Source organism: Rana temporaria, chromosome 2, assembly GCF_905171775.1.
Source record: "Rana temporaria chromosome 2, aRanTem1.1, whole genome shotgun sequence".
In the NCBI taxonomy this organism is placed as follows: domain Eukaryota; kingdom Metazoa; phylum Chordata; class Amphibia; order Anura; family Ranidae; genus Rana; species Rana temporaria.
The window spans coordinates 118,036,429-118,062,858 of NC_053490.1; the positions used below are offsets into that span (position 1 = coordinate 118,036,429).

Here is a 26,430-nt window from a genome sequence, read left to right on the forward strand (position 1 = left end):
AAAGTCAGTCAGAACAGCTTACTGAACAGCTTACTAAGGAGGAACAGGAAGTGAGAAATTCAGACAAAGAAAACAAAGAAAAAAAAGATTTAGAAGGGGAATTGAAGGAAAAGGTAAGTGAACCAACAATGCACTAGCTTAAAGGAACCGATTTAGAAAATAAAAAAACAAACCTTTACAACCTCTTTAACTGTAAACAACTTATATACATAAGATAATCTAATATTTTACTATTACAACTCCTTTAAAGAGTTAGAAATCTTAATAAACTGGAGTAGACATAAATAGATCAATTTAATGTTTTGAATCTAATTAAACCTTGACCATAACTTAAATTATGTAAAGTTATCTGTTCATAACAAATATTGTATGTAAAAGAATAAGGGGAAAAAATAAATAAGAGAAGATAAGGGAAAATGGGAAGGGAAGACAGCAGGGTTCCGGAGGCAAATTTTGTATATGAGAGGGTATCGATCACCATGACGAGAGTACTCAATTATCAAAGTTGTCTGTCAAGTAATATTTGATTCATGGTTTCCATATGTTGTCAAACTTCTTCATATTATCTTTATCTAGAGCGTCCATCCTAGTATGTATAAATGATTCATTCTAAGTTTGGTATCTGCAATGTTCACAATAGGTATTTTCCATGCATTAGCTATTGTCTGCTTTGCAGCTATCATGAACACAAGGAATCGCTTAAATAGTTTCTGTGTAAGAGAAACTGGTTTTAAATTGAGCAGAGCTGACATAGATTCTGGTGAAACAGAACAGTCAAATATTTTTGAGGCTATTAGGAAACCCTTTTCCCAAAATGTGTGCATGGTTGGGCACTTCCACCAGATGTGCGATGACATTTTTTTATGTTTGCACTAGTGGTAGTTTTTTGTATCAATTAATTTAATCATTTTCGATAAAGTTGTTTTTTAGGTCCAGCGTGTTCCTTAACCAGTTCCTTGCCGAGCCATACTAAAATGACGTTGGCAGGAACCTTCTTTCCCTCCAGGTGGACATCATATGACGTCCTGGGCTTCCTGGCGATCTAGGGGGCGCACGCCCACCGCATCACTCGGAACCCTGTGCCCGCCGCATCGCACCCGCAATTGCCCTTGATCACAGCAGGACTGTGGATCTGTGTGTGTAAACATACAGATCCACATCCTGTCAGAGGACAGGAGACCAATGTGTGTTCCCAGTACAGAGGAACACACATCGGTCTCCTCCCCTTGTGAATCCCCTCCCCCTACAGTAAGAATCACTCCCTAGGGAACATATTTAACCCCTTGATCGCCCCTAGTGTTAACCTCTTCCCTGACAGTCACATTTACACAGTAATCAGTGCAGTTTTATAGCACTAATTGCAGTATAAATGTGAATGGTCCCAAAAACGTGTCAAAAGTATCCAATATGTCTGTCGCAATGTCACGGTTACAATTAAAATCGCAGGGCGCCGCCATTACTAGTAAAAAAAAAAAAATGCCATAAATCTATCCCCTATTTTGTAGACGCTATGGGCCAGATTCAGGTACAAATGCGGCGGCGTAACGTATCATCTTTACGTTACACCGCCACAAGTTTTTCTCGTAAGTGCTTGATTCAAAAAGCACTTGAGTATAAACTTGCGGCGGAGTATCGTAAAGACGTCCGGCGCAAGCCCGCCTAATTCAAATGGGGCGTGTACCATTTAAATTAGGCGCGCTCCCGCGCCGAACATTCTGCGCATGCTCCGTTAGTAAATTTCCCGACGTGCTTTGTGCAAAATTACGGCGCCCCGACGTGTTTGTGAATGGCGACGTGCGTAAAGTACTTACGCCGAAAAAAAAAAATTAATTCGCCGCCGGAACGATGGCCATACTGTAACATGGCTGGTGTAAAGTTAAGCCATGAAAAAGATGGCTTAACTTTGCGACGGGAAAAAACGTCGTAACGCACGCGAGTAGCTTCGTGGATCGCCGTAAAAGCTAATTTGCATACCCGACGCTGGAAAACGACGCAAACTCCACCCAGCGGCGGCCGAAGTATTGCAGCCTAAGATCCAAAGGCGTACGAACCAGTAAGCCTGTCGGATCTTAGCCAAATGCCGTTGTATCTTGTTTGTGAATCACAAATTAAAGCGGGGGTTCACCCTATCGACGGGAAAAAACATTTTTTTTTTTCTTTTACCTTAAAATCAGGCATTGTAGCGCGAGCTACAGTATGCCTGTCCCGAATTTTTTACCCCCGTACTCACCTTGTAGTCGTCCATCGAAGATACCGGGGAATGGGCGTGCCTATGGAGACGGAGGATGATTGAAGGCCGGCTCTGGCGCGTCACGCTTCTCCGGAAATAGCCGAAATAGGCTTGGTCTTCACGACGCGTGCGCATAGCCTGTGCGCAGGCGCCGTGAAGAGCCGAGACCTACTCCGGCTGTCTTCGGGGAGAGTGACGTGCCAGGGCCGGCCGTCAATCATCCTCCCTCTCCATAGGCACGCCCATTCCCCGCGGGAGCCGAAATCTACGATGGACGACTACAAGGTGAGTACGGGGTTAAAAAAATCGGGACAGGCATACTGTAGCTCGCGCTACAATGCCTGTCTCGATGGTAAAATGTGTCGGGGGGGGTGAACTACCGCTTTAAGATACGACGTGGCAAATTTGAAAATACGCCGGAGTATCAGTAGATACTCCGGCGTATTTCTTCTGTGAATCTGGCCCTATAACTTTTGCGCAAACCAATCAATATACTCTTATTGCATTTTTTTAACCAAAAATAGGTAAAGGAATACATATCGGCCTAAACTGAGGAAAAATTTTTTTTTTTTAATTATGATATTTATTAAATCAAAAAGTAAAAAATATTGTGTTTTTTTCAAAATTGTCACTCTTTTTTTGTTTATAACGCAAAAAATTTCAATCACAGAGGTGATCAATTATCACCAAACGAAAGCTCTATTTGTGGGGGGAAAAAACAAAGATTTTGTTTGGGTACAGTGTTGCATGACCGCGCAATTGTCATTCAAAGTGCGACAGCGATGAAAACTAAAAATTGGTATGGGCAGTAAAGGGGTGAAAGTGCCCTGTATTGAAGTGGTTAAAAAGGTTTCTTTATGTGGGAGAATTTGGCCACAACCCCACCCTGCCCACTATCGTCATCAGCCCGGGAATAAGCTGCAGGCTGATAGAGAGTACCTAACTGCTGCTAGCTACAGCAGAATAATCACCAGGCAAAGAAAGCTGTGCTGCACTGTGCCCAGCTATTGCTGCCAGCAAACCGATGGAGCTTGTTCTTGTAGCGGATGACTGCATATAGCCTATGGGCTGCCCTGGGCTGCCCTGGTCTTTTTGGGGTGCTATAGCACCCACTTGCTGCCTGCCGCCCCTGCTTTTCAGTGCTTTATATCACAAAATTTTTTAAAATATCCATCAAAATGTGTTGTGGTGCATTGGCAACCCATTTTATTGCCAATTAAGAATGTCTAATCATCATATTTTTTTGCCACTATTTTACTTTTAGGTCCTTCAAAAACTTGGACGAACCATAGAAACCAAAGATGAGATGTTTGAGCAATGTTCTTATGAGTTTAACAAGCAGCAGGTAAGGGGTCAAATGCAAAAAGACACTGAGCACTGCTTATCATAAAGGGTTGCTTACTTTCAATTTTCAATTTTAAATGTACATTTAAAAGATCAATACACTCGAAATAGGTATTTCAATAATAGGTGGACTTCATAGGTTTGCTAGTGGTTTATTTTTTATTGAACATGGAAACCAATCAGAATACTTGGAGTTGATTTACTAGGGGCAAATAGACTGTTCACCTTGCACATGCAATTGCAATTAGAGTTTAGTGAATGTGGTAAAAATTCACGTTGTAAAGAATACCCAATCAGATGCAAGGGGAAAAAAAACAGCATATTTGCTTGGATGTGATTAGATGATGGAAATCAGCAGAGCTTCACCACATTCACTAATCTCTGGGTCTTTACTAAATCAACTCCATTGTTTCATTTTCACCTCTGCATAGCTAAAATCATAGTTGGAAGCTGACTGGTTGTTACACAAAGCAATATTGTATTTTTTCTTGTTAGGAGACGTGTTAAACATAAGCCTCTTAAGTGATCTGGTGACTAGGGGCCAAATCCACAAAAGGGATACGACGGCGTAATTGCTGTAACGCCGTCGTATCCCTGTTCCTAACTATGGAACTGATCCACAGAATCAGTTTTCCATAGTTAGGCAGAAGATCCGGCATGTGTAAGGGACTTACACTGCCGGATCTTAGGATGCAGTACCGCATCCGCCGCTGGGGGCATTTTGTGTCGAAATGCCGCCTCGGGTATGCAAATTAGCACTTACGGAGATCCACGAAGCTTTTCAGCTTCGTTTTTTCTCCGTAAGTTTTAGTTTGCATACGCAAAATTAGGGCTGCTTTTACATGGTGTAAAGTTAGTACACCATGTAAAAGCAGACCTTTCTGTCCAGCGACGCGATTTTTTTAAAATTTTGAAAAAAAAATTTCCCGCCGTATCTTTTTTTTTTCCCAACGCAACTTTATTTACCCATCGCAATCCACAAAGCTCGACGTAACGTAATTTTGCGATATGCACGTCGGGAAAATGACGTCACGAGCATGCGCAGTACGGCCGGCGCGGGAGCGCGCCTAATTTAAATGGGAATCGCCCCCATTTGAATAGGAACGCCTTGCGACGGCGGAATTTAAGTTACACAGCCCAAAATTTCTAGGTAAGTGCTTTGTGGATCGGGCACTTAGGTAGAAATTTTAAGGCAGTGTAACTTAAATGGAAAAAATTAAGTTAGGCACGATCTTTGTGGATTTGGCCCTAGATATCTGTACTTGAGTTGCCAATATCTAACTGCCATAACTATTGTCAGGCGTCACTCTCCGTGCTGAAACATTTATTTTACTTACAAAGTATACATTATTGAGAATAGTGCCTAGTACATACAATGAGAAAATCGGACGAAAAATAACGTTTTCGAAGCTTTCATCCAATAAACTGATCGTTAGTACACTGCTTTCGACAGTTCATGCAAAATTATCTAAAAGGACAAACACAAAAAATGTTCTCATATGATACCAGAATTAATTTTTTTAGTTTAATCAGTAGAGTATTCGTCTGAAAAAAATCGGAATACCAAGACAACACGTGCTCAGAAAGAAAGAATACATTACAACACATTACATCACTTCCGAAGTTGTATTCTGTTGTGCAAGAATTTTCCTAACTTTGGTAACCTATTGGTTTGCAATATGAGACTAGCATGCAAAAAAAAAAAACAGATCAATCGTCAGATATTCTCATCCTGTGTACAAGGCTTAAGAATTCCTGTGTTGCAGTAGGAGAAATGAGACTCCGGGATAAGAGGAAGCAACTGGGTATTTTAGCTTTATGTGGAAACAGGTTTTAAGAGAGCGTATATCGATTAAAACCAATCAATGTCTATTCACTACAATGGATGACCATATTAACTAGCATTAGTAATGCCATGTACACACCATTTTTACTGTTCTAGAAAAAAACAAAGGGCCAGATCCACAGCCAGCGGGCTTAACTTAAATCTTCCTATTTAAGTTACACCGCCGCAAAATTTCTACCTAAGTGCCACAAAGCACTTACCTAGAAATTTTCGGCTGTGTAACTTAAATCTGTTTGGCGCAAGGCGTGCCCAATCTAATGGGGCGAGTCCCATTTAAATTAGGCGCGCTCCCGCGCCGGACGTACTGCGCATGCTCCCGACGCGATTTTCCCGACGTGCTTTGCGCGAAGTTACGTTACGCCGAGTTTTGTGAATCGCGCCGGGTAAAAAAAGTTGCGTCTGGAAAAAAAAGAGATGCGGCGGGAAAAAAAAAAAGTTTAAAAAAAAAATTGACAGCGTTGCGGGAAAGAAGGGTCTACTTTTACATGGTGTACTAACTTTACACTTTGTAAAAGTAGCCCTAATTTTGCGTTTGCAAACTAACAACTTACGGAGACTTCACAAAGGGAAACCGCTTCGTGGATCTCCGTAAGTGCTAATTTGCATACCCGACGCGGAATTTCGACGAGAAATGCCCCCAGCGGCGGCCGAGGTACTGCATCCTAAGATCCGACAGTGTAAAACTATTACACCTGCCGGATCTTAGGAATATCTATGCGTAACTGATTCTGTGAATCAGTCGCATAGATAGAAACAGGGATACGATGGCGTATCAGTAGATACGCCGGCGTATCCCTTTTGTGGATCTGGCCCAAAGTTTTCTTGTCAAGCTTGCCTTGCATACACACGATCGTGAAAAAGAAAAGGTTCGAGCAAAGCGCGGTGACGTACAACACGTATGACGGCACTATAAAGGGGAAGTTACATTTGGATGGCGCCACCCTTGGGGCTGCTTTTGCTGATTTTGTGTTAGTAAAAGTTTAGTGAGAGACGATTCGCGCTTTTCAGTCTTCGTGCTTTTCAGTCTGTTACAGCGTGACGAATGTGCTATCTCCATTACAAATGCTAGTTTTACCAGAATGAGTGCTCCCATCTCATAACTTGCTTCTGAGCATGCGTGTTTTTTTCCCGTCGTTAAAGCCTACACAAACGTGAAAAACGACACAAAAAATTAGAGCGTGTTCTAAATTTTTAATGGCTATTTTTCACGTCATGGAAAATGTTCTGGAGCCTAAATACGATTGTTTTTAATGACCATATTAAAAAATTTCATTTTTCACCTCATGAAAAACGGTCGTGTGTACGCGGCATAAGGTTCACTTTAAGAAAGCTGTACAGTAAGCTGGTCTTCAGGGCACACATACAGTGGTATTTAAGTGATGTATCCAGTGATGTCTGTTCTCTTTTTAGTGGTTATTTAAATTAATCTTTAAATTAAGACAAGTAACAACAATTCTTATTTCAGAATGAAGGTAACAGATTATACAAAGATTTAAAGGCTGTTTTCAGTGCTGTAAAAGGTAAGACATATTGTAAAAAAAATTGTTCTAAATCCTACATTTTAAGGCCCTTTTCAGACGGGGTGTAAAAGGGCCTAATAACAATATGCAGAGATCTGTAACACATTTGTTATCTCCAATATTATTAAGCAATACATAGAGTGAATGGTTGGTTTTGTTTTGTAAAATGTTATACCACTTAACCCAGGACACACTGGCACTGTGCCAGAAATGTAAGCAGAGCTGTGCATGCACAACTACTGTATATGTAAATTTTGCAGAGCAGGTAGGCAGGATTACGAACAGGCAGGTAGGTATATTTTATTGCAGAAGAGAGGTTGCATATTTCTCTTCTGCAATGAAGAGCCTGCCTTTTCTCATTTTTTTTTAGCCCTTAGTTCCGCTTTAGGTTGGATTCACATATATGAGAATTGGATTTGTTTTTAACCGCATTCCAATTTGCATAACATGTGAATGTGACCAGCTTTTAATGAAGCCGGTTCACACATGTGTTGGGCGGCCGCGGTGTGGTTTTGAAAAGGGTCTGGTGCATTTTTGGGTCCCGTTCAGGTGCAATTTCAGGTAAAATTTCGCACCTGAATTGCACCTAATTTGGTGAACAGAAACGCACCGGACTGCCACGCTGAAACCGTGGCCACATATATGTGAACCCAGCCTAAGTGGTTATTCTCTGTTAAGAGTTAATTAATATGTCAGTGTGATAAATATAGAATGAGCAAGTGAGCAATATGTGTTTTCTGTTCTCCTCTTGATGCAGACACTGCAGACTGCACCTTTGTCATACCTCGCACTTAGATCACCAATAATCATGTATCATCAGCTATAATTAAATGAGCAAAAAAACTGAAAACTTGTCAGATCATTTGGAAGAGAGGAAACACTATTACAGAGTTGTATCTCTTTTTTGTAATTCATTTATCAATTTTTTAGATACTGAAAGCCCATTTATATCTGTAAAACCATTATTCTCATTTTAAACCACAATGAATAATTGTTGACCTTTTGGATTTATTATGAAACTGATGTAAAAAACAACTGCAAACAGATTACCCACATTTTACAAGTACTCCTGCAAACTTTGTGAAAGTGGTAGTCTTTCAAACCAGACTTTCCGTACACAGGATTCTTGTAGACTGTTAAGCACCATATCTGACCTCTCTACCTCTGCATCAACGCTTTACTGGCACCAGGGCAGGACAAAGCAAGCGTCCACTCAGCACATATGACATGACGGGTGATATTGGATGAATGTGAAAAGTTACAAAGCTCCAGCCCCTTTACACAAAGTATCTCTCTTTCAACAGTCTTGTCATGGGATAGAATGCTGCCCTGTCCTCATACATATAAGTGGCTAGTAAATACACCGGTATGCCTACAGGGGGGCAGAAATGCCAATAATGAGCTTCAGTCTTTTTGTCAACTGTACTGCATATAAAAGGGCCAACAAATTAATCCATTTTTATCAGGGACATTTTCGAGAATGCAGTGGGCTTGTGTGCAAGAAAATAAGTTGAACACTACTGTGGACCTGCAACAGGAGAAAGACATGCCACACAGCAGCCACCTATACATGTACATTTTAAACACTGCCCCGCGCCCTGTCCCGCCATTAAAAAAAAAAACAGTATGAACGTTTTGTGCTCAGGGTGCCACACCAAATCATAACGGTAGTCAGATTGCACTAACAGTGGGTGGGTCTTAGGCCCCGTACACACGACCGAGTTTCTCGGCAGAATTCAGCCAGAAACTCGGTTCAGAGCTGAATTCTGCCGAGAAACCCGGCCGTGTGTACACTTTCGGCCGAGGAAGCCGACGAGGACCTCGGCGAGGAAATAGAGAACATGTTCTCTATTTCCTCATTGTTCAATGGCAAAAGTCGGCCCGCCGAGTTCCTCGGCGGCTTTCACACTGAACTCGACGAGGAACTCGATGTGTTTGGCACGTCAAGTTCCTCAGTCGTGTGTACGGGGCCTTAGAGGGACATGATTAAATAAAACTTGAGTCTAACACACATGTACAACACTCAAGACCATGCAACTCTTTCCTTACATATGCTTTCCAGCCTGACTTACGGAAAAACTCTACAAAATAGGCAATAATTACTTGGGCAACAAGGCACAGAAAACTTACATCAGAAACCCCCTATTCACATCAGGAGTCCTCTCTTACATCGGAGTACACCTTCACATCAGAGTCTCCTCTTACATTAGAGACATTCTGTGCACTGCTATATACTCTTTTTAGCAAACTCTGCAAAAAAAAAATACATACTGCAATACATGTTTAGACAAAATGCAAATGCTACAGTGGATATATTGCCAATATGGGGCAAATAGACACAAGAAGAGAGCTACAAGTTACAGGTCTGGCCACTGACTTGCAATGCAATAGAAACATTCTCTATAAACATGTACATAATCCAAATTCTACAGTGGATATTGTGCCTATATGGGGCAAATAGACACAAGGGGGTAGATTCACAGAGAAAGGCTTAAACTTGCGGCGGAGTAGCTTAGCCTGTTTAGGCTACGCCGCCGTAAGTTAGCTAGGCAAGTACATGATTCTCAATGTACTTGCCTGCTAATATACGGCGGCGTAGCCTAAAGCGGGCGGGCGTAAGGACGCCGAATTCAAATGTCTTGGAGGGGGGCGTGTTTTATGGTAATGAGGCTTGACCTCACGTTTTTTACGTTTTTTTTTAATGCGCATGCACTGGGCGCCTACATTTCCCAGTGTGCATTGCGGCTAAGTACGCCGCACGGGCCTATTGATTTCGACGTAGACGTAAACGACGTAAAAATTTTGAATCTCGCGGCGGGAACGGCGGCCATACTTTAACATTGTTATTCCACCTATTAGATGGAATAACTTTAGGCCTGCTAATGCCTTACGGAAATGGCGTAAAACTACTGCGGCGGCCAGGCGTATGTTCGTGAATCGGCGTATCAACTAATTTACATATTCTACGCCGACCGCAATGGAAGCGCCACCTAGCGGCCATCCGAAAAATTGCAACCTAAGATAGGACGGCGCATAAGTCGGCGTAGATTCTGAGTTAGGTCGGCTTATCTACTGATAAGTCGGCCTAACTCTTACTGAAGCTGTGTGAACTTAAAATCCCCATATTAGCACTATATCCACTGTAGCTTTTGCATTTTGAAGGCCAACCCAGGTGTATCTTGACTGACAAAGGTGCACTGTGAAACAAGAGGGCTTGTTATATACACCTCTTCTCAGGATTCCAGACAGTCTGGCGACAGTGCATGAGCAGGGCCCAGTCCGAAGCACAGCACGACAGTCACATTCTAAACCGCCATGGTCTCTTTAGTGGTGGTCTTCAGGTGCATGTGGTGGGCAGGGCGTATTCTGCTGACTATGCCAAGTTGTGGAGGTGCAGCGTGGTGCTGCGCTAGTAAACACTCAGAGTCCCCTTGCAGAGAACAAAACTTGTATTAATGTAGACTCCAATCATTCACAGAAAACCTGGTAGGAAGAAACCTGACTGGGAAAACTCACAGAATATATCAGCAGTGTGTAGCAGAGCAGGTCTCATATGTGCCAACAGCGTCTGTCTTGAGAGGTGGAATGCGACCCGGGAGTGCTGTTGTCCAGAACGTTTTTCAGGAATTATGAAAAACAGTGGGTTGATATGGCGCACTCTGGATATAGCTGTCTAAAAAGAACAATAAGATATATAAATGGAAAGTGGAAAGTGGATGGGTAGGGAAGGGGTTAAAATCACTATGAGTCCATATATGGTATATAGGCCATGTAAGGAGGTATAAAAGAAAAGTTGCTAAGTTAGTAGATGGCTGCCAGTCCAAAAAGCTAGAAGAGACTCTGAGAACAAACAAGAAGAAAGAGAACGACGCCCTCTAAGTGCAGCATATTTAAAACATCTTTAATATAAAGGGATTAAAAACACTCACATATAAGTAAAGATAATCAGGCATGTCAAGGGTTAAACGTGTTTCATCCGCATTAGTCCTGGTGGAGTGTGTACATCACGGGCTGATGGTGGAGATCTAGGTCCTGTAGCAGTCCTGTCTGCACTTAAAGTGGAGTTCCACCCATAAATATAACATTACATCAGTAGTTTTAAAAAAAAATCATTAGTCCTTTACGAAAATTTTTTTTTTTTTTAGATGCCTTCAAAGTGTTGTTGCTAGGCAGAATAGTTAATCTTCCCACTTCCTGCACCTAGGTGCTTAATGCTTCCTAACCTACACCGCACAGACTCCTGGGAATGTAGTGGGTGTAACTTTCCAGGAGTCTGTGCACTCCCCAGTCTCAAAGAATCATGTGACTTGGACAGCACAGGTGCTGAAACCTGATCTGACACTGCTTGTGCAGCACTGAGCATGTGCGAGATCTGCAAGGCTGAAATCCAGGAAGTTATACAGTCTGGCTTCATGATGCCCACACTTAAGATGGCCCCAGTCAATTTCTATTTTATAAAGTGTCTAAATGCTGTAACAACCTAACAAAACGGACCATAGTTTACAGACTAACTTTACTAGAATACATTAAGCTCGTGTATTACAGGGGTATTTATATTTAAAAAGCAAAATTGTGGCCGGAACTCCGCTTTAATGTGTACAGCGCTGGCCGGCAGCTGGGACAGGGATCGTGGAGGCTCCGTGATGTAATGATGTCGTCACTTCCGGGATTCAGGTTGGCGGGAGTCTCTGCTTACGTCAGAGTGCACCTATACATCAGAGTCACCTCTTTTATCTGAACCCCTTACCTTACAGCATGGCAGGGTGGGAGTCAAGAGGCAGAGAAGGGCTAAACAGAAGAAGTTCTGTTCTGCTATGAATGCTGGGATAGTGTGACATTAGTTGCTAGGAAGCTGGCAGTCCTAGCAACCAACAACAGTACCGATGACAGCGGCAGTGGGAATCTGGGCTGGAGGCTCCCAGAAGGGAAATGGAGACCACAGTTTGTGCCATATGTGAATGCACAGTGGGTACCATTCCACGCTTAGGATACGTGACTGATTTCACCTTTTTTTCGCATCTCATTGTCATTTTGTCATTTTATTTTTTTTTTAAAGCAATGCATGACGGCTCTAAGAGATTGGCAGAAACACTTCAAGTAATTTACAGCGCAGACTGGGATGGATACAACGACCTGAAAGACATTGTAGAGGTAAATACTGTACATACCTGTTTTTGCTTATAACTTTTACAGAAAGTGAAAGCCAGGTGAACAGTCAAGTGCCAGAATGAACAATAGAGGTGGTCAGGCAGATGCAAGAACGCTGCGAGTTTGTTTACATGCAGCTGCTGCTGTAGTAGTTACTGCAATACAAGAGGCAATTTCATGGTACAGACATACTCCATTCTAGAATGGTAAAGCAAATTACATCATGCCAAATAGTTTTGTAGCAAACTGCCAAGATTGGCTGAACTACATTAGCATGTTTATATCTAAAAAAGTCTATAAATGCATTCGTTATCCTATCCTAATGTAGCATCCTACCCTAGGCTGGATAAATGTAGTTTGTGGCTACGCTGTACTCAGCTGAGCAACACATTGGGGGTTATTTACGAAAGGGAAATCCACTTTGCACTACAAGTGCAAAGTGCACTTGGAAGTGCAGTCTATTCGCTCTAGTTCTGGCTAGGGATTGCCTAAAAGCATGGCTCCATAAAACCCAGCAAGGAAAAGGAGCACTATTAGCAGGTAATTAACTACTTTAGTCCCGGGCCATAGTAAAAAGACAGCCTCCAGGTGGCTCTATAAATCCGGGAGGCCGTCTTTTTATGGCCTCGCGCCCGACACGTCACCGAGATACCGATGCGCGTGCCTGGCGGCCGCGATGTCCGCCAGGTACCCGTGATCGCCAGTGACAGAGCAGAGCAGTAAACACAGAGCTCCGCATCCTGTCAGGGAGAGGAGACTGATGCTGTGTCCCTTGTACTAAGGGACACAGCATCGGTCACCTCCCCCAGTCAGTCCCCTCCCCCCACAGTAAGAATCACTCCCAGGATACACATTTAACCCCTTCCTCGCCCCCTAGTGTTAACCCCTTCCCTGCCAGTCACATTTATACAGTAATCGGTGCATTTTTATAGCACTGTTCACTGTATTAATGTGAATGGTCCCAAAAATGTGTCAAAAGTGTCCGATGTGTCCGCCATAATATCGCAGTCCTGACAAAATTCGCAGATCGCTGTATTACTAGTAAAAAAAATAATAATAAAAAAAAATGTCAGAAATCTATCCTCTATTTTGTAGCCACTATAACTTTTGCGCAAACCAATCACTATACGCTTATTGCGATTTTTTTTTTTTTACCAAAGATATGTAGAATACATATTGGCCTAAACTGAGAAAAAAAAAACGTTTTTTTAAAAATATAGATATGCAAATAACCTGTCACTCAAAGCAAGGAGAGAGGAACAGACTTTTTATTTAGACAGGGTTTTATCTGGAAGTCTGTTAATTTTCACTGAACAATAAAAGAGGATTACTCAGAGCTGGATTAACTCTGTGTGGCAAGACTGGGCACAGATGATAGGAAATCTTATACTCTACATTGTGACATAAAAAAAAAAAAAATGTTGAGTTTACATCCACTTTAAATCTGATTGGGACTAGAAGTAGACTAAAAGAAGAAGTGTACATACAGTGCTGGGAAGGATAAGCAGTTGGTTGGGTGGAAGTGACAGTGATAGGTTAAATGGGAATTCGGGGCCAGATTCACAAAAGGGATACGCAGGCGTATCTGCTGATACGCCGTCGTATCCCTGTTTCTATCAATGCGGCTGATTCATAGAATCAGTTACGCATAGATATCCCTAAGATCCGACATGTGTAATTGTTTTACACTGTCGGATCTTAGGATGCAGTACCGCGGCCGCCGCTGGGGGCATTTCTCGTCGTAATCCAGCGTCGGGTATGCAAATTAGCACTTACGGAGATCCACAAAGCTTTTTCCCTTTGTTAAGTCGCCGTAAGTGTTAGTTTGCCGTCGCAAAGATAGGGTACCTTTTACAAAGTGTAAAGTTAGTACACCATGTAAAAGTGTACCCGTCTTTCCCGCGTCACTGTCAAATTTTTTTTTTTTTTAATTTCCCGGCGCAACTCTTTTTTTACCAACGCAACTTTTTTTTACCCGTCGCGATTCACAAAACCTCGGCGCATCGTAACTTCGCGCAAAGCACGTCGAAAAAATCGCGTCGGGAGCATGCGCAGTACGTCCGGCGCGGGAGCGCGCCTAATTTAAATGGGACTCGCCCCATTTGAATTGGCCCGCCTTGCGCTGGACTGATTTAGGATACACCGCCGCAAATTTCCAGGTAAGTGCTTTGTGGATCGGGCACTAACTTGTGTAATTTGCGGCGGTGTAACTTAAATCAGAAAAGTTACGTTGCGCCCGCTGGCTGTGAATCTGGCCCTTGGTTACTTGGAAGAAGATACTGCATTGGTACAATGTTAGAGGAAGAACTCTGCTGTTTGCATCTTAAATTCCTAATATATAATTATGTTATTTTTTTTAGAAGAAAAATTTGTAAGACCAATCTAGTTTTTTGGTGCCTCCTTTCCCTTTTAGGTACCTGGGCACAAATGTGAGTCTCTATTCCTTTGTATGGCCACCGCTGAGACTCCACAGTTTCCAAAGTTCAAAGACAAATTTGTTAATAAAGATATGACATATTTCCACTGTATACCGACCCTGCTTTAAAAATAGTCAGGGTGCAACATGAAGCATTGAGGTGCAACATGAGACAGATTTATTACAAGGTTACAGCCTTACATAAATTGCTCCTCTGGCTGCTCCAAAGTCACAATTGTAACTGGATGAAATCTGACCCTGACCACTTTTTATTTATGCATGTGTATGTACGGGGGCTTCTAATTGGCTGATGGTTGGCGCCAAGTCCCTTAAGCTCCCGCCCTTTCTTGGATAGTGCAACCGCCATTAAGCCGGCCATAGATGGCTATAAATTTGGCACGTTCAGACCGGCCGAATTTCAATCCATCTATGCGCATGCTGCTTGTATAGAAGTTAATGGAGAGAGGCTGTACAGAAGGGGCAGTTTACAATGGGGAACAGACAGTAGACAAGAGAAGGCAGAACATTGAAGCTCCATCACCCCCCCCCCACCACCCCCAAGTCTCAGTTGTGCCTTATCATTGCTTACCCCCCATCTCCCCTCTCCTCGGCTGAGCTGTCCAATCAAGTAGTGGAAAGAAGGGAAAGGGAGGAGGGGAGATTTATAGCCTCTTATTAGCCTCTTATCAACTATGACCAATCTGACCAGCAAGGACTGCCTCAAACTCAATGGATCCAAAACAGAGCTACTCACCCTTCACGCAAATAGGAAATCCATTTCCAGGACCACATGGACACCACCCACCATCCTCGGACAAACCATCGCGCCAAGCAATAAAGTCAAAAGTCTCTGAGTCATCTTTGACGCAGACATGACGATGGATGCACAAATAGGATCAGTTGTCAGCGGTTCTCATCATCTGCTCTGCAGCCAGACTGGTAACAGGTAAAAAGCCATGGGAACCAATCTCCCCGGCCTTGAGGTCCCTCCACTGGCTGCCCGTACAGGACCGGATGACATTCAAGACTCTCTGCCTCACCCACAAATGTACACAGGGTAAAGCTCCTCAATATTTAAGTGAGAAAATAAAACCCTACATCACCCAGCGCGTGCTCCGATCAACCAACCAAAACCTTCTCCAAATCCCCAAATCTCGCTACAGAGATTTGGGGAGAACGTAGATTTTCGGTCCAAGGACCACCGCTCTGGAATGCTCTACCCACGACCATCCGCTTGGAAGAAAACCATCGGGTTTTTAGGAAAAAACTGAAGACCCACCTCTTCTGAAAGACCTGTACAACTCTGGATGCCAGCGCCTTGAGGCGATTAAGTTCGCATTTGTTTGCGCTATATAAGTTTCTCACTTATTCACTCACTCACTCACCGATCATCCTACATTAAGATCACTGATCAGGCAGTTTTATCGGCTATATTTCCTAAATTGTAATGCAAATGTGTTTGTATTTTACTGTAGTATACCTTTATACACTGCATTGCTGTTTAAAAAAGTGTTTGATGTGATCATGATTACTTATCTTTGAGCTAACAATGGTTGAGTATGCTTGCTCCAAGGACTTCTATAAAGACAGTAATAAAGAATGTTATTATGAATTAGTATTATTCGACCTAGTATTTTTCTCTGAGTGTTCATAACAATCCTTAAATACACAGAAACAACATTATACAAGTCAGCTGTTTATGTTCCCATGTTATTTTATTATCTGTAAACTCCTAAATAGAACACAAGTCACCTGTGAATGATAAATTGTCCTTGGAACAACTGCAAGGTTTACTGTATAGTTTTAATCAGACAGCTCCCCCTAGTGGCTGGCACAATACACAAAAACGTTTAAAGAAGTTGTAAATAAAAAAATGACTGTTTACAGGTTATAGAGACATAGGGGCAGATCCACAAAGGTATTACGCCGGCGTAATTTGAAATTTCCTGCGTCGTATCTTTGTTTTGAATCCTCAAAACAAGATACGACGGCATCTAGGCTAGATCCGACAGGCGTACGTCTTCGTACGCCTTCAGATCTTAGATGCAAGTTTTCGGCGGCCGCTAGGTGGCGTTTCCGTCGAAATCCGCGTTGAGTATACAAATGAGCTATTTACAGCGATCCACGAACGTACGTCCGGCCGGCGCATTTTTTTACGTTGTTTGCGTTTGGCTTTTTCCGGCGTTTAGTTAAAGCTGCTATTATGAGGCGTACCCAATGTTAAGTATGGCCGTCGTTCCCGCGTACAATTTTGAATTTTTTATGTCGTTTGCGTAAGTCGTTCGTGAATAGGAATTTGTGTAGAATGACGTTATCGTCACAAGCATTGGCTGGTTCCGGTTTAATTTCGAGCATGCGCACTGGGATACCCCCACGGACGGGGCATGCGCAGTACAAAAAAAAAAGTTGTTTATATCGGGTCACGACGTATTAACATAAAACACACCCCCATCACAGCCATTTGAATTCCGCGCCCTTACGCCGCGAGAGATACACTACGCCGCCGTAACTTACAGCGCGGATTCTTTGTGGATTAAAAAAAAAAAAGATAAGTTACGGCGGCATAGCATATCTTAGATACGCTGCGCCCGGCGCAAAGGTACGAGGATCTGCCCCATAATAGTTAACTGATTCCTATTAAAAAATGATTAAAAATAGAAAAAAATCAATCATATAATGTACCTGTAGTTTCTAGTTTCGTTTTTGCATGTTGTTTCCTGCCTCTGCTGTACAGAGCCACAGAGCCAATACAGGGCAGTGATGGTTTTTAAAACGAAACTGATTGGTGCTGAGGGGTTTTAGACACACAGTGATCACACCTCCTTGATTAGCGACCACAGAGAGAAAGCTCCCAGTACTGTGGTTATCAGGAAACAGACAACCAGGAAGTGTGGAGATCAGAGAAGAATTACAGCAACTTGAGAGCAAAAACGAACAATGAGGCCATGAAAACAGCACTGCATTAAGGTAAAGGAAGCTATTAAGATAAAAAAAATCCTTTACAAACCCTTTAACCTCCTTCAAGCAGGTTGTTAAACCAGGTCCTGCTGGAGGGCTAAATTCATTATCAGGTATTTAAGGGAGGTCAGAAATCAAGTCACTTAACTCAAGACTCACTTGTACACAAGTTCATAAAGCATTTACTTCATGGGATCCATCTGCCTTTAGCTCATGCATGCAGACAGGAGGGTGTGCTTAGATGAAACACTCCTCCCCTGCATCCACTCCTGGGATGTATGTCATCCTTTACCTAGGCCAGGAAATCAGGAAGTAACTGAAGAAATTTTAAATAAAAAGTTAAAAACAAATAAATATGGAATACCTTCCTATCTATTTACTAATGCTAGCAGCATAAGGATTAAAAATAGTTATGGTTTAAGTTATGAATCTGGCACCTGAAGTATCTGCTTCAAGTTTATTTAATTTTTTGGGGCCGGAACACTGCTTTAAATGTCTTTTTAATTGTTATCAGATTGCTATGAAATACATTATCAGCTGGAATACTTATCAATTGCGGTAAATTATCATTTGTTGTAGCAGATTTTTTTATCTAGCTTGTTTCCTTTGTTGATATCATTTGATTCTTTCAGAATAATGATCTTCTGTGGAGTGATTACGAGGAGAAGTTATTTGACCAGGCAGTGCATACAATGGAGAATTATATGGCACAGTTCTCTGAAGCGAAGGTATCATAATAATAGTTTATGTTTTTATTTAAAAAAAAAAACATTTTCCAATATACCATCTATGCATAATATATAACTCCATTTTGAAAACATTAGGGATGTATATCTATATTTATATGAAGATGGGATTACAAGGCTTTTTCTTTTCTAAATCACATTTACTAAAACAACAATCCACAGAAAAGCATGTCTGAAAGCTGTGCTTATTAAAGAGGAAGTAAACTCTCTTTTTTTTTTAAAAAAACACCCTGCAAAAGACAAAGGCATAATAAGCTAGTATGCATAGCATACTAGCTCATTATGAAGTACTTACCTGAGATCGAAGCCCCCGCAGCGGTGCTCTTTGCCCTCCTCCGTCAGCGCCATCTCTCCACGAGTGACTTCCGCATATCGTGGCTCTGGCGCTGTGAATGGCCGGAGCCGTGATGACATCACTCCCACACATGCGCGTGGGTGCCGCCACTAACGGCATGATCGCCGTTAGAAGCAGTGCACCTACGCGCCGTTGTCATTGGTGCCTTTCTTTTGCAAATATTTCCTAAACCGTGTAGGTTTAGTAGATATTTGTTGCACCTACAGGTAAGCCTTAATCTAGGTTTACCTGTAGGTTAAAATGGTCTGTAAGCAGGCCCAGACTGGGACAAAAAATAGGCCCGGGCATTTTAGACTGAGCAGCCCGAGGGGGGGCACGGTGGGGGTGCTTCGCAGTGGTTAATGATGAGATGTGGGGTTCCAGCACCTTGTACCTCTGGACCTCTTTACATTACACACCACCTTGTACCTCTGGACCTCTTTACATTACACAGCACCCTGCACCTCTGGACCCCTTTACATTACACAGCACGTTGCACCTCTGGACCCCTTTATATTACACAGCACCCTGGACCCCTTTACATTACATAGCACCCTGGACCTCTTTACATTACATAGCACCGCACCTCTGGACCCTTTTACATTACACGGCACCCGGCACCTCTGGACCCCTTTACATTACACAGCCCCCTGCACCTCTGGCAAAAAACTGACTTTGCCATGTGCAGATAAAAACATATTTTCTTTACCAAGAAACAAAAGCCAAGTTAGAACCAGTAAAACAATAATGTTCTGTGTAAAAGAGGTGGCCCTAGTAGAGGGGTGCTGCTTTGGGATTAAACAAAGTATGCTGACAAATTGCAAACTTACAGGTTCCAGGGATAAATATCCAGCTCCTGCTCGCTCAGACCCCTTACACACTATTAGATTTTCTGCAGATTTTTATGTTCAGTTTTACAAAAAACACATAATATGAGGTCAAACCTTAAGGGTTTTAATTTGTATGCAATCAGGCAGGCCCTTGTACTACATGGTTTTGTTAAATCTGAAGACAAAAATCTGCAGAAAATCTAATAGTGTGTATGGGGGGTCTAAGACCGGGACAGCAAGGCCATTGGTAAGTCAAAAATAAACAGTGGATAATTATGTATACTGTACATTAGATTCTAACTATATGACGTCACATTCTAGGAAAGAATAGCAAAGAGAGGGAGAAAACTGGTGGATTACGACAGTGCAAGACACCACTTAGAAGCTCTACAAAATGCAAAGAAGAAAGACGAGGCAAAAATTACAAAGGTAAATGTAAATCCTTCATACTGTATATTTCAAAGAAAACCAACGTTCTATGCTCACATCTGTGTGATGTGCCAGTGCATGTGGATTGTGGTACGTTTTTATGCTCAGTACTATGCATTGCAATCAGGGCAGGATTTAGGGTGGTGGGGGCCCCTGGGCTTGATTGTTGATTGAGGGGCCCCCTGGAGGGGGGGGGTTGAGGTTGTTCAGCAGGGGGGGTCGCCGATTGATCAAAGTTGTTGAGGGGGGACCGCCGACCGTAGTTCTTGAGCGGGGGGGTGAAGGGGACTTCTTACCTCTTCATCAGCAGTGGCATGGCTCTTCCTGCTTCCTCCTCCCAGGGCCCCCTATTGGGCGGGGCCCCAGGGGCTTGAGCCCAGTCAAGCCCAATGGTAAGTCCGGCCCTGATTGCAATAGCTCAGTTTATTCATTTTAACGGGCTGCCAACCACATCTAAATCACACCAAATAAAGCCTCCTACACACGATCAGATTTTCTGATGGGAATTGTGTGATGACGGGCTGTTGTTGGAAAATCCGGGCCATTTGTATGCTCCATCGGACAATTGTTGTCCGATTTTCTGCCAACAAATGTGGGATAGCATGTTTTAAAATTTTCCGACAACAAATGTATCTTGTCGGATTTTCTGATAATGTGTACACAAGGCCATTGGACAAAAATCCAAACTAAAAACATGCATGCTCAAAAGCAATGCTATCCATAACACAACATTAGCAGAAGTTGCCCAAAGGGTGGCGCTAAAGAGCTGAAAAAACACGTAGTTTTGTGTATGTTGACTGACAATTGTTTGCCGTTTGTATGCAAGAAAAGTTCATGGCCAGCGCCCTTCGGACAAAAGTCCTATGCTTTGTCTGCAGAAAATCCAATCGTGTGTATGAGGCTTGAGACTCTTCTCTTCTGGCAATCTGTATTTAATCAGCTCAACACATATTAAAATATGTTTATGTAACCTTCAAACTACAAGTGCAGCTAGTATTTTTTTTTTTATTATGACAATTTACAATAATTTTAACTTTGAGATAAAATATTAAATATTCAAAGAAGGACTAGGGGTGACTACTTACTAAATAAATATAAAGAAACCTAGATGACAGCCCTATAGGAACAAAGGCTGCCCCTAGGTAAGAGGCTACTGTTGGCAAAGCAGGGACTATACTCAGGGTGTGCAAAAAAATATATTATAATTTATTAATTGCTGATTTACTACAAAACATGATAAAACTGATCAAAATAGAAATAGAAAATGTGGCAGAGCTATTAAGTAGAACAGTATGCTGCCGCATAGGCGGTATAGCTAGTGTCAGACAAACAAACAAAAAACAATGACAAACATACAACAATGAAACTCAGACAGTCCGGACACATGAGTATCACTTCTGTGGTGGTTCACTAGGGGAAGACACACCCCAATCGATTTATAAATAGATGTACAAGAGATTGAGTAAAGATAAACCTAATAAATGGTGAACAGACCACAGAGGTGACACTGCGGGGGGGGGGGGGAGCAAACAGGTGAAATAAGTTACCCTAAATAAATCTGGTTGATAAACTTGTATATGCTACAAATGTCGGCTGGCACGGAAAACGTGTGTGGGGCCCACCAATTTGGTGAGTGATGCCCTGTATTTCAAAATGTCCAGACCTATCAACAACGAAAAAAAGGGGGTATCAAGATGACATTAAGACTGCAAAAAGATCTTCAGCTGAAGAATAATTGATAGACCATGCTGGTCATGTTCCTATGTAGTCTCACTCCTTATTCATTGCCATGAAGGGGATCGGGACAGCTGCTAGGATGAAATGCCATTCCTCAATGGAAATGATGATGGAAAAAACTCTGTAGTCAGCGAACTTGTTGCTTTTAAGAAATAATAATTAGAACAGTCTTACCGCATCCATAAACTGAGGTGTGAGCTGTATTGAAGTTCTCCAAGTTGCGAACAAACGTTGTGATTCCAATGAATGAAACTATACAGCGAGGTCCTTAATCAAAGCCGCTGTAGCCCGATCATGCCCTGCTCCCGGCATGTAGGGGGACACCGCCTCGAGGTATGGCCCTCAGATGTGCCGGAACCGCAAAGAACCTAGAGAATAACATGGCGGTTGTTACAATATTTAATGTCACACAGTATTTGTGCAGCGCTCTTCCAAACGCAATTTTTGGGGAAATAAGACACTTAAAAAAAAAAACAGTAAAGTTAGCTCAATTTTTTTGCATATTGTGAAAGATGATGTTACGCCGAGCAAATAGATACCTAACATGTTAAGCCTCGTACACACGACCGAGGAACTCGATGGGCGAAACACATCGTTTTCCTCGTCGAGTTCCTTGTTAGGCTGTCGAGGAACTCGACAAGGCAAGTTTCTCCATTCCCGTCGAGGAAAAAGAAGACATGCTCTCTTTTTGGCTCGACGGGATCCTCGACAGTTCCCTCGTCGAAAAATGTACACACGACCGGTTTCCTTGGCAAAAAAAAAATCCCAGCAAGTTTCTTGCTGGTTTTTGCCGAGAAACTCAGTCGTGTGTACGAGGCCTCACACTTTAAAATTGCACTTGTGGAATGGCGAAAAACTACGGTACTGAAAAGTCTCCATAGGCGAAGTTAAAAAGATTTAACGGTTACCTGTTTAAAGTTACAGAGGAGTTATTTTGCTAGAATTATTGCTCTCACTCTAAAGATCGTGGCGATACTTCACATGTGTGATTTGAACTCCGTTTACATTTGCGGGCGTGATATGCATATGCGTTTTCATTTGGTCCGCAAGCTCGTAGGGACAGTGGTGCTTTAAAATTGTCATTTTTTTTTCTTATTTTTTTTTATTTAACATTGTCCCTTTTAAAAAAAAGTCTGATCACTTTTTTTGCTGTCACAAGGAATGTAAACATCCCTTGTGACAGTAATATGGAGTGACAGGTACTCTTTATGGAAGGATTAGGGGTCTAAAAGAACCCAAATCCCTCCTTTGCAATTCAAAGTATTCAAAACGCCAAAATTGGCCTTTTGGAATACTGAAATTTAAAAAAAAATCTGCGCCATTGGCAGCCGAGTAAGCCGGAAGTGGCGTTGTTATATCGCTTCTGTGTTTTTTTACATCAGAGACCCCATTAAAGCCGTTTCCGTCTTCGTTCGGGACTCAACACAGCTGGCAGAAGTGGCAGATGGTCGCTTCAGTCTCCCGGTGAGACGGGAGACCCAGGCAGAGAGGTGGAAGGTGTCGGGAGAGGGGGGATGCCCCCTCCCGCTCCTTTATGATAACGACAGAGCAGCTTATTAGTCGCATCAGTTGTTACCATGAGAGAGCCAACCGCTAGCTCTAAAAAATGGTACCGGGGTGAAGCTGCAGGCATCACCCCGGTACAAGCACTTCTAACAAATGACGTACAGGTATGTGATTTAGCATGAAGTGGTTTAAAGAAATTCTAGCTGTAGTTGGGAGTCTGGCTGCAGTGTATCCTTCATTTCTCTTGGACTTTTCTCTTAAATGATTGAATACAGTTACATATAGCAAAAATTCTAACGCTCAGGGCAATTAAAGGAAATATAAAGTCTCCAGATTTTTCACCTTAATGCATTCTATGCATTAAGGGGATAAAAACCTTCTGTGTTGCAGCTGCCCCCAGAGCCCCCCTTTTTCTTACCTAAGTCCATCCATTCAAGCGATGTGCACGAGCACAGTTGCTCCAGCCGCTGTCTCTGTCCTCATTGGATAGATTGATAGCAGCAGGAGTCCCGCTTCTGTCAATCAAATCCAGTGACACAGGAGAAGGGGCAGGGCCAATTACCCGTGTCTGTGTCAATGAACACAGCAGCGAGACTCGGGAGCACGCCCTCATGGAATGTGGAGGAGCCCGATGAAGGAGAGGAGCCAGGAGCGCCGCCGGGGCCCCCCAGAAAAGGAGGATTGGGGCTGCTCTGTGCAAAACCCTTGGACTAAGCAGGTAAGTATAACAAGTTTGTTATTTTAAAAATAAAAATCTACCCTTTACAATCACTTTCATTCCTTATTATGTCGTCTTCTTTTATCAGGCAGAAGAAGAGTTTAATAAAGCTCAGATGATCTTTGAAGACTTGAACAAAGAATTGAGAGAGGAGTTGCCAGTTTTATATAACAGGTATACAGGATCCTAAGCATGGATGCCAGTGTCTCTATTACTACCTTCAAAGTTCCTGTCTTTAGCATTTTTAGAGTATAACTGTACATGTGGCTGAACACTATACTTATTTTATGTTCATACATACACTTTAACCACTTCAGCCCCAAACCTCTTTCTGAGATTTGGGGGAAGATCCACATACATCTGCACCGGGCGCAAATACGCTTCGCCGCCGTAACTTACCTTTTTTAGTTTGAATCCACAACAAATCCGCGCCGTAAGTTACGGCGGCGTAGTGTATCTCTCGCGGCATAAGGGCACGGAATTCAAATGGCTGTGATGGGGGCGTGTTTTATGTTAATACGTCGTGACCCGACGTAAACAAAGTTCTTTTTTAACTGCGCATGCGCCTCCCTGGGGGTATCCCAGTGCACATGCTCGAAATTAAACCGGAACCAGCCAATGCTTATGACGGTGACGTCATTCTACGCAAAATCCTATTCGCGAACGACTTACGCAAACGACGCAAAAAATTCAAAATTGTACGCGGGAAGGACGGCCATACTTAACATTGAGTACGCTACCATATAGCATTTTTAACTATACGCCGGAAAAAGCCGAACGCAAACGATGGAAAAAAATGCGCCGGGCCGGCGTACGTTCGTGGATCGCCGTAAATAGCTAATTTGCATACTCGACGCGGATTTCGACGGAAACGCCACCTAGCGGCCGCCTGTCGGATCTAGCCGAGATGCCGTCGTATCTTGTTTTGAGGATTCAAAACAAAGATACGACGCAGGAATTTTGAAATTACGCCGGCGTATCAATAGATACGCCGGCGTAATTTCTTTGTGGATCTGCCCCTTGGTGTTTACAAGTTAAAAACTTTTTTTTTTTTGCTAGAAAATTACTTAGGTTCTAACACCCTAGAAAATCTGATGTTTAAAAAATTATGCAAGTTGCATGTTTTGAGTTAGAAAAGGTCTTGGGCTAGAATTATTGCTCTCGCTCTAATAATCACGGCGATACCTTACATGTGTGGTTTGAACACCGTTTTCATATGCGGCGCTGCTCACGTATGCGTTCGCTTCTGCACGCAAGCTCAATGGGACAGGGCACGTTTAAATATATATATTTTTCTTATTTATTTTTACATTTAATTTAATTTTATTTTTACACTGTTCTTTTTATTCCTATTACAAGGAATGTAAAAAAAAAGCATAAAACTTTTATTAATTTGCAAAAAAACTTTGCCATGCTTTGTACCAGAAACATGATTTTAGTGTCATTTATATGGAGCAAATTATAGAATAAAACATATTATTTTTATTTACAGTAAAACATTTTATTTAAACTAACACTGGTCAAAATGTAAAACATTTTTTTTTTTTTTTTTTTTGTGTATAGATTACATAGAATCTCAAATAGTTTTTTGCACAATAATTTTGTCAAAAGAAAGTTTAGTTTGTCTCCCAAAAACAATGTATGTATTACCAAATGTCACCAAATAAACAAAGCAGAATTATAAAAATTGCTCTGGCCCATTAGGGGTATAAAGGTACAGGAGCTGAAGTGGTTATCTGCAATACAATCAGACGCAGAAGTTTCTCTTTTGAAAACTTTGCCTTACCTGATTTTATTTACATTTAGCAAAAAAAAAACACTTTATAGAAACGTTTAACTGAAAAAAACTTGAGCGCTCAGAGATAAACTGTATGTCTAATTTCTGGTGAGTGCATAAGGGTGGATGAACACCAACACTTTATCTATTTGCACAGTGGGTGATTACTTATGCACAAAAACGAATAACAAAGTTGGGACTTTGAAGGTGCTGAAAACCTCCCCCCACTAGTTGTATACCATTTAAAATTACAGTGGAACCTTGAATTACGAGCATAATCCATTCCAGGAGAATGCTCGTAATCCAAAGCACTCGCATATCAAAGCAAGTTTCCCCATAGAAGTCAATGGAAATGAAAATAATTTAAAGTGGAGTTCCACCCATAAATATAACATTACATCAGTAGTTTTAAAAAAATGTCATTAGTCCTTTAAGAAAAAAAATATTTTTTTTAGATGCCTTCAAAGTGTTGTTGCTAGGCAGAATAGTTAATCTTCCCACTTCCTGCACCTAGGTGCTTAAGCTTCCTAACCTACACCGCACAGACTCCTGGGAATGTAGTGGGTGTAACTTTCCCGGAGTCTCTGCACTCCCCAGTCTCGAAGAATCATGTGACTTGGACAGTACAGGTGCTGAAACCTGATCTGAAACCTATTACACTGCTTGTGCAGCACTGAGCATGTGCGAGATCTGCAAGGCTGAAATCCAGGAAGTCATATAGTCTGGGTTCATGATGCCCACACTTAAGATGGCCCCAGTCAATTTCTATTTTATAAAGTGTCTAAATGCTGTAACAACCTAACAAAACGGACCTTAGTTTACAGACTTAACTTTACTAGAATACATTAAGCTTGTGTATTACAGGGGTATTTATATATAAAAAGTGAAATT

At 42.1% G+C, this 26,430-nt stretch overlaps 1 protein-coding gene across 2 annotated transcripts in view; it reads left to right on the forward strand.

Annotated features, from left to right (window-relative positions):
- The window catches only part of BIN2 (bridging integrator 2), a 58,286-nt gene that overhangs the window by 12,219 nt on the left and 19,637 nt on the right, over positions 1-26,430 (forward strand). For both annotated transcript variants that reach the window (XM_040340835.1, XM_040340834.1), the window contains exons 2-7: positions 3,495-3,575; positions 6,886-6,940; positions 11,997-12,091; positions 18,095-18,190; positions 19,694-19,801; positions 23,851-23,936. In XM_040340835.1, coding sequence (XP_040196769.1) covers positions 3,495-3,575; positions 6,886-6,940; positions 11,997-12,091; positions 18,095-18,190; positions 19,694-19,801; positions 23,851-23,936 — 521 coding nt within the window. The remainder of the gene's footprint in view (positions 1-3,494; positions 3,576-6,885; positions 6,941-11,996; positions 12,092-18,094; positions 18,191-19,693; positions 19,802-23,850; positions 23,937-26,430) is intronic.